Below are 9,928 nucleotides of genomic sequence, written 5' to 3'. Positions count from 1 at the left end.
TTGGGCTAATAAAAATATCTGGCATATATATATATATATATATATATATATATATATATATATATATATGAGCGCGCGTGTGTGTGTGAGAGAGAGAGAGAGGGAAAATAAATATAGAAAAGTTGATGTGTTGATCCCATGAATTAATCTGTTAATCCACAGTAAGATAACCCCAAGTCTTAATAGAATATAATTATATGATGTTATGTTGCGAAGCTTGAGGCACGCACTGCCGAAGAAGCCTACAACAATTGCAGTAGCTCACAGCTGCCAAAATGCCCGAACAAGGACTTGGCGTAGCCACACCCGAAATGAGTGTTGCTATGCCAATCTGCTCAACCATGACAAAATGAGCATGACCGTGCCACTGAGGGTTGGTCAAAACAGTATGAAGTTAGATGTAATTAGATGTCCCGAATTAAGTTTTTCTTAGGTACTGACTATTTTTTTAAAGTGCAATACATATATTGCAAGAGATTGAGATGGTATAAGAAGTGCAATAGGGTATATCTTTACTTTGGTGAACACAGTGGTGAGTTAGATTTTCAGAATGCATAATATTGTTACGCTTTAACCACGGAGGTTGAATTCATTGGAGATGATTTGGCTACAGGGCTTTATGACAGAATTGGGCAAGGAGCAGGGGATTGAAAAGCTTTCTAATAACACTATGAGTGCATTTATCTTACTAAGAATTTTGTATTTTATGCTAGGACTTGGAATCATGGAGACGTATTGACCAAGGTGGAGACTATTAAGAAACTAGAGCTATGCCTGGCTTCAGTTGGAGTCCATAAAGGTTGAGATCAAGGGTAAGTCACACCACGGTATATTACTATGAAGATCATACAAATGAAGATGCATATTTGGCTAGAACAGATGCTTGATGCTATTAATCTCCAAGTGGGAGCTACAATGTTATGTTATGGAGTCTGAAGCACCTACACCTGAAGAAGCGCACAACAGCCGCAAGTGCTCACAACTGCAAAAATGCTTGCACATGTATGGACTTGATGTAGCTACACCGAGAATGGGCGTAGCTACATCGATCAGTGTAACCAAACCAAAATAAGCGGGAGCATGTCGCCGAAGTTCGATCGGCGCAATTTGATCCCGAGCAAGCTAAATAATTATGCCGCTATGCGATGTGACCATGTCATCGAGCAATTCCTCCTCTTAAGTTTTTTAAATTCACGATTTCAATTAACGAATTTCATCTTTCTTGCATGTGTTTCTTTCAGCAAAATTAGTTCTCATGTAGGAGAGAAGAGTTGAAGAGGATGATTTTAGTGTGCATTTTCTCATGTGAGATTAAGAGGAAGGGTTTGAAAAAAAGTCCTGTAAGTTTCATTCATTATAGAGAAGAGATCCGAGTGAGTTATCATACATTTCTGATTCTTCATAGTGAAAATTTTTTCTTAGTGTGGCTCTATAATTTTTTATTGTTCTCAGATCTTTCTACGTTAAATCATGTCCTTGCTTTTTTTCTAGAAATTTTCTTGAATCGGTATAATCCCATTTCGCAAAGCGGCTTTGATTTCTAATTCATTGAAACTCAGTAGAAGTATATAAAAGTTCCATCCCAACAGACTACTTATTTTTGTACTGCAAAACATATCTTTATATCTTATTATAAAAGAAACACCCTTTTTCTAGTAAATAAAAATATTCTATATATTTTATTCATAGTTTAAACATAAGAAAATAACATATAACTCAATGAAAATGATCCTCAAGAACATTAAAAATATCTCATGAGCCAGGTTAAGATATCATTGTCTATCTATTATCTATAATAATACCACATTTTTGTCAAAAATAATAATAATAATAATAATAATAATAATAATAAAGACAAAGAAAACAAATTAAGAATATTATTTTACTATTTTAACCCTATTGACCTACATCCATTAGTCGTCTGAATTCATACCACTCCTATTCTGCAAGAACATTCCATTTTTATAAAAAACTAAGAAAAAAATCCTTCAAAAAATTAAAAAAATATATACTATGAAAATATTGTCAAACAACTCTCCAAGCTTCTTTGAAAAAGCTGATGGAAGAGATATATTAATGGCTTCTTCTTCATCTTCTTCTTCCACTATTTTATTTTCTCTTTTACTCAAAAAAAAAAAAAACAAACAAAATTACACCAAACAAATGCTTACATTTGTGTGAGTTCAAAAGAGCTATGAAATCATGCATCATTAAATAAAATAAAATAAATTAAATTACAGAAAAAGCAAATCAGCCAAACTAAATAATTTTGAAAGATTACTAAAAAAGCAAGCTTTAAGAAGAAAGATTAAATATGGGCTTAGCAATTTTACCACAAGAATTGTATTGCAGAAGTTGCAGTGAACATAGCAAACATGGTTTGATGAAGCAGAGGTAGACATGTTCTTCAGTGGCCAGCAGCTTCCGCAGTCTCCAGATCTCTGTGAGAAAACTAAGTGGAAAAATGAGAGGAGGAAGATATATATATATATATATTATATATAAATATGGGAGAAATAGAGTTAGGTTTTTATTTTTTATTTTTTATTTTTTGGAAGTAAAAAATATGGGGGTTAGTGGAGTTACAGGTATTATTACAGTGTGGTGTTTTTGGAGGGAGAGGTGGAAGGGGTAATGATTGAATGAATGAGTGGGTGCACAGCTCTCACTTTCTCTCTCTCTCTTCTGGCTTTTTCTCTCACTAGATCTCTGTTTCTCGATCAGTGCTCCCCCACCTCATTAATTAGTGATCTTTCCAACTCCACATGTTTTTGTGCAGCTTTATAAAGGTGTAGGGAGAGAAGATATTATTATTAGGTAATTTTTTATTATTATTATTTTTTATCAATTATTAAAAGTGCTAAAATAATCTTTTATGGAGATTACTTTAATTTCAATTGGGCATTTTCTTAAATTTTAGGATTAAAATGATGTTATATAAATAGTCAAGGGCTATTTTGACATTTTGCTTTTATTTTGGTGCATGTAGTTGTTAATGTTTTGCTATATATAAATGATTTTAACCAATAATATTTGATATTGAAAGGTTATATAAATACCTATTTGGTACAAATATATTTTATAAATTTGAGGTTTTTAATCTTTTGTTTTGTTTGTTCAAGTGGGGAAAGAAAAAAGAGTGAAACAATGATGAAAAGTGTTTGGAATGGTTTCTTTTAAGAAATAAAAGAGGCATTTATACATGCATATATACCACACAATTCTTATGTATTTACGTATAAACGACATAACTAATCATATTTACATGCAGCTACTTAAATAATTAAGATCGCATCAGAAATATTACAATCATTAATGTTTTTAAAAGTGTTTCATGCATAGATTTATGACATCAAAATATTATAAGTGTAAATATCAAACTCTGTGTGTTGGAGATATGCAAATACATAAATTTCCATAATAAAAACAAAATAAAGCATAGAAAAGTTCTAATAATTGAGATTGATGTTGTGGAAACCAAAAAATATACAGCCCGATTTTATGAATAAAGACATCTTGTAAGACATCATGGATTATTTTCCTCAGTGTGAGAAGATTTGTAGCAATTAAAAAGAATTCCCATTCAAAATTGTGCTTAAATTTTTAGAATAGTTTGGTTAAGAGTAAAAAATGATGTCAAATAATATTCTATTTATTATTTTTAAGAAAATACAATTAAATTTTATCAATCAAAATAAAAATTATCAAAACAAACTTAAAACTTATCGAAGTATATGAGAAGACACTGTGTACGAATCAAACCAAGTTTAGTCTCGAAGAAAAAGAAACTAAAAAGTCATAACACGAAAAAAATAGAAATCCAAAATGAAAGATGAATAAGGCCAAAAAAAAAAAAAAAAGATGTCAAAATCATTAATATATAATGGTATTATTTTTAGAAAATAATAATAATATTATAATATGTACCATGCACTTGTAAGTTTAGAAAAGGACGATATGAAAACAGTGCAAAATTTCATATCTAAAAGAGATGAAACAAATGCATTAATTACCATATGAGCTACATCCACTAGAATTGTAAATATTTAATATATTTTCTAAAAAGAATAATTACATATTTTTGTATATTAAATATTAAAAGTTGACATGGAGTTATTTTTAGGAAGATCCATAGAAGGGGGAAATCTTGTACCATAAGAGACAATGGATAATGCATGCATGCTCCTAAATTTTTTTCATGAGAGAATAGTTGAGTTGAGGAGTTTGGGGTCAAACATATGACCATAAAGATAGAAGTTTAGGTAATGAACTATTTGTCCAAAGCCCAACTAATCATCATGAATAATCATTACATTTTGTTAATATAGATTTATTAGTATTAGGCTTATTATAAAATAAGGTCATGGTACGCTGCAAGAACAAATAACATAGAAGATTTAAGATAGAACTTAATATGTTGAGGACACTTCACAAAAATTTTTCATTTACCGCTAACTATATGAAATCTATTGGCGAAAAGTGACTAAGAATTAGAAGATTCTATAAAACATCAACATCAGATCTTCTTACAAATTAAACTAAAGGAGGGCGTGACAATGCCATATAAGGGGCACCTCGGACCCCAAAGTAGGCATTTTCCAGCCAAAATTTTGAGAGCATAACATTGCGGTACCATAAGCCAACGCTATAGTACTTATAGAAGCAGTGTTGTTGTGCTTGAACGCACCAGTGCTGCACCCAAAGTCAAAGTCCCATCGCTAAATTAGCACCCCAAACCGACATGGAGAAGTTTGGCATCCAATTTACAAACGGTTCGACCGATTTTCTTCATAAAAACATGGATTATGAGCCAGGGGTCTGTCAGAGATGAATTAGAGTGTATGGAAGTACATTTAACAATTTTATTGTGAGTGTTGGGAGTAATTCAATGTGAGAAGCGCATAATAGGAGTGTTGGAGCTTAGAGCAAGAAGAGTTTCAATCCAAATTTTTCCTTCCCTTTATCTTTATAAACCTTCCTTTTATTTTCAATGCATTCTCCTTTATTTGTTCTCTCCACATTCACATTTAACACTTGCAGAACACTTTACGAGAGAATTACTATGCGTTTGTGTCTTTGGAATGGGAGTCATCTCCTCCTGTTTTTTGCAAATGTAACAACATTTTCATTTGGGGTCATCCAATTTATTTTTGCATGTATACCTCCCACTTATGCATTTACATATATACCTCCCAATTGTTATGCATTCACATAATAATCATATCACATCAAACTTTAAATTTTAAACAATGAAATCCACCTTTTTCTTATATGAATAGATAAGATGACATATTAGATATGTAAATAGATAAAAACTAGGGGGCATGTATGTAAATTTTCTTCTTATTTTCCAAGACACAAGCGTGTAAAAATGAATAACAGGGAATGAAACTTTACAGTGAAATGACTAAGGAAGACAGTGACATGCACTAAATACGTCACTCTCACAAAAATAAGTCCAAATTCTCCTCTTAACGGAGGCAGAGAAAAGACGAATTGGTTTTAACAGAACTGAGGCGACCATGAAAGATGCAAAGCTGTCACATTTTTTGGCTTCTTCCTGCTTTCAATTTGCTGCCCATCACTGTTCACTTCAGATTAGTCAAATAAAAAAATAGAACAATATTTTTCTTTGAGGAGATGCATAAAATAGTATGGCATGATTTAGGGATTACTCATCAAGTTAATGTCATGTGCTATGGCTTGGTACAAGTTTTTCATGGGGGTGCTTTTAACAATAGGCTTATTTTTAGTGTGTTTTTCAGGAGAATGGGATATTATTCAACTTCAACATGGGGATATGGCATTAATTGGGTTTCTATTATAGATTGTATTAATGGATATATATTTAGTGTTTCTTTAAATAGTCTCATTCTTTGAATATGTTAAGAATCAATCATTGTCCCTATCTTATTTTCTCTTTTTTTTTTTTCATTTTTGATGAAAAATGACATATTTTAATTTTTGGCTTCGATATGATTATTATTATTTAATAATATGTAGACTCGGCCACTCCATTTTAATCTAGACTTTTTATTGCTTGTGTTCTTGTTAAGTTGGATATATCTTTTAGGTTTTAGAAGAATGTTTGGTTGGGTTTTAAAAGCAATGAACCAGGAAACTTATATACTTTTATATTTGGAGGTTGATTGTGTCAACGAAATTGCACCTAGCACCTGAACCGGGTACCCCTGTGCTTATGTCTAGCACCTAGGCATTGCAATTGAGACGCCCCATCACCAGTGCAAGCACCCTAGCACCCAGATAAGCACATTTTCAGCTTAGAGGTCTGAAACTCGGCTCCTGTAACCAAATTTTTGTAGTTCGGGATTTAAGTCTTCATCTTTCATTGTAGGAATGTGAAAAAGTAGAAAAACGAGTGCACACTAAAGTTGAATTTCACGAGTTCTCGTGTGGAAGAAAGAAACAAGTGTTCGTAAGTTCTAGGACTGTAAAGAGGCTTGAGCATAATGTAATTTAAAAAATTTATTTTATTTTCATGGTGATTTTTTTTATGTGTGTGGCCATGTGATTTTTTCGTGTTTTCAGACTTTATTTCATGTTAAATTTTAGTGTTCTTTGTATTTTTCGTGTTTCCTTATGCGCTTATTGAGATACTCCTAGAAAATTCTTTTGAGAAGGCATGATGGCCGCAAAATTTGTTTGTTAAGAACTCAAAATTCGCATATTCCAATTAATTCAATTTTAATTTAATTTTCTTATTTTGGAGTAGATTTAAGTCCAGGGTATATCAGGAGTCACTTTCTTCATTGTTTGTAAGCATGTAAACTCTTTTATTTTATTTTAATTTTTCTATTTTTGGATAAATGGAGCTGAAAATGTAGTTGCAATTAATTAATTTTTCTTAACAATTTTGCTTGTATTATCCTTCATTTATTATATCATCAACGAAATTCATTTGAATACCTACGAACAGGGAAAACTTACATACATACCACTTGATTCCTATGTATTTACATATCTGACACCTAAACTTCAGTTTTTACTTATATACCACCTTATATATGGATGAAAACTTGTATTTGATTTTTAATAAGTTAAAAATAATGATATATTTTGTTTGATATTAAAGATTTGGGTGGTATGAATGTAAAAAAGGTGAAATTTAGGTGTGTTGGATATGTAAATACTAATTCGGAATTGGGTGGTATGCATGTAAATGGCTCTAATAATCTATTAGATCGAACTTTGATAAAAGCAGAAACAATTAATCTATGAAAAAATGGTAGCCTTTTAATCTGCAGCAAACAGCATGATGTGATGCATTTTTTTTATATATTTATTCCCGCATCGTCCTTATAAAAGGGAAAATTACATAAATAGCACCCAATTCTTATGGATTTACTTATCGCACATCTAAACTTTCATTTTTACACAAATTGCACTTTAACTATCGATGAAAAGATGAATTAACTATTAGAAGGTGATAATGAGTGCCCATTTTCTTATGATTTTTTAATTATGAAAGTTTAGGTGCGAGATAGCTAAATATGAAAATTTTGGGTGCTACGTAGATAAAAGCCCCTACTTAAAAATGAAGATTTCACCTATATAAATTTAGAGATATTGTTTACAACAATAAATTTTATGTGTATATAACATATCATACCAAAATTTTATCAATATTCTTGATAGATCTTAACGGGACTCTACGATAATGATTATTATTATTAGTCTATAAGAGTCGTGTTGAATCATTTTAGGACGTCATGTCCGGCATTATTCATCGGTTCACACAATCCGATAGAGATTTGTGTACGGAAGATGAAATAAGATGATGTATGTGCTATCCAGACTTGAATTATGCATATTCTTTTTCTATGCTCTTCCAATGAAGTGGAGAAGATGACCTAGTGAGAGAAGGGGGCAAGAGAGAACCCGTGGGGGATACGGCATGAGACCCACAAAACAAAGTTCTTAACATTGATCTGCTCAATCTCTCTCTCTCTCTCCCCTTCTTGTACATATTAACAAAAAATATAAAAAATATAAGTTATGATGTACAAAATGTATCCGCAGTGCCATCCGCAGTGCCATGATGAAAAGATTGCGACATGAATGTCAAGCATTGTATAAATAAGGATATGCCAAATGTAGGTCTTGACTTCTACATTATAGTAATTTTGAGGATCATCAACAAGACAAACTCGATATAGAAGCCTGAATAATTAACATGCTAGGTCTATCCGTCAGCCCGGTCTGCTTGAACAGTTCGCTGAGAGAATTCAATAGGTCAGCTCGGCTGGTTAGCTCGGCAGTTGAGTGCAGTTATCACGTTGGTGAATAAGGTTAACGATCATCTTAACAGGTTATTTTCACAAATGTCGCGTCTTCTGAATAGTTGAGCTTATCAAGCCCGTTGGATGTGTGATTTACCACCCAAAAACAGATTTCTATACACACATTCCATTCAATTTCTATATATTTACATACAACTCCCAAATATTAATTTTTATATTCCCAAATCTTTCATATCACATAAGAAATATGTTGTAACTTGAGTAGATATCAAGCCATACTAGAGTGCTCAAATTGTCTCTGGATAAACTCTTATATGTGTGTGTGTAATTTAACATAATGCCAGTCTAACTCGATTCAATTTCGAGCCGAGCTGGCTCAAAATCGAATACAACGAGCCAAGAGTCATTTTCGACCTGCACTCAAACTCAGAGTCAATTTTGATCCAACACTAGCTCAGCTCGAAATTGGATCGTTCACTGCTTCTACTTGGTTGATGCAAAATGTAAAATATTGAATAGAATATGTACCTTCCGTTCATTTGCTTGATTGTGACATTTTCAATCACAAGAGGCAGCATTCCTACGCAACATGAAAGCATTAAAGTCTAGATATCCAACATCTCACATCAAATAAGCTTATGAGATCTCCAAAATACTTTTTCCTTATTCAACAACAAGATGTACTTATCATCAAGTTCCAGCATAATTCAATCCATATTTCAAGATGCGTATTTTTATCTGATTTTGTGCTCTAAAAATACATCAAACAAGTTATATCGAACATTTACATACATATGACACAAATCTAATGTAGTTGCACATCTAATTTTTACATGCACGCCGTTCAAATCTTGAACATCACATCGAAAATACCACAATCACAATTTTGCACAATTGTATGACACCAAGAATTTGAAGTGTAAATATCAAAGGTTGGGTGTTAGATGTGTAAATACATAAGAATTGTGTGATATGTATGCAAATATTCCTAAACTATATGCTTGAAAAAAGAGGCATTTACATACATAGCATACATGACTAATGTATTTACATATCTAACACCTAAACTTTCATATTTACACATAAAACACTAAAATTTTTAACATAGCATCAAAAATAAAATTATTATCACATTTTAAAAGCGAAATATACAGTCTCATGCACAGGTTTAAAACAACAAACTGCTATGCATGTAAATATGAAAGTTTAGGTGTGAGATATGTAAATGCTTCGCAAGTAAATTTTCCTTGAAAAAGATGATAAATAATTAACCTTCTAGACATTATAATCAACAAAAGTATAGTTAAAAATCACATCAGATGCAGGTGGGATGAAATTAGGAACTGAAACATTTGACAGCGAACATTTGACATTCTGAAGCCTCTATTCCCCGCCTGCATTACGAGCAGTCCATTTTCGAATACTTCACGTATTAAATGGAGACAACATGAGAAGAGAGACAAAGTAAGGCGGTGATTTGATATCAACTTAAGTGAAACTGACCATACAGATGAACCTTCTTATCTATACAATGAATCCAGGAAAGAAGAAAATGCCACTGAATCCACTGTAGCAGGTCGTAATCAATGCCAACCATGCCCTTAAAGCATGGACCACTTATTAAATAGAAGAGAAGACAAGGTTGTGCAATAATAAATGTATTTGCA

At 32.0% G+C, this 9,928-nt stretch overlaps 1 protein-coding gene across 2 annotated transcripts in view; it reads right to left on the bottom strand.

The window, feature by feature from the left end:
- The window catches only part of LOC110020496 (protein YABBY 2-like), a 27,417-nt gene extending 24,938 nt beyond the window's left edge, over positions 1-2,479 (bottom strand). Inside the window, exon 1 of one of the 2 annotated variants that reach the window (XM_020718618.1) lies at positions 2,334-2,479. In XM_020718618.1, the coding sequence (XP_020574277.1) occupies positions 2,334-2,402 (69 nt within the window). In that variant the 5' untranslated portion in view covers positions 2,403-2,479. The remainder of the gene's footprint in view (positions 1-2,333) is intronic. The other variant, XM_020718619.1, reaches the window with a different exon arrangement.
- Positions 2,480-9,928: the final 7,449 nt, after the last annotated feature.

The sequence above is a fragment of the Phalaenopsis equestris genome, unplaced genomic scaffold (genome assembly GCF_001263595.1).
Source record: "Phalaenopsis equestris unplaced genomic scaffold, ASM126359v1 Scaffold000098, whole genome shotgun sequence".
Lineage (NCBI taxonomy): Eukaryota > Viridiplantae > Streptophyta > Magnoliopsida > Asparagales > Orchidaceae > Phalaenopsis > Phalaenopsis equestris.
The sequence above is the reverse complement of the archived record's forward strand: the minus strand, read 5'-3'. Positions and strand labels throughout refer to the sequence as shown.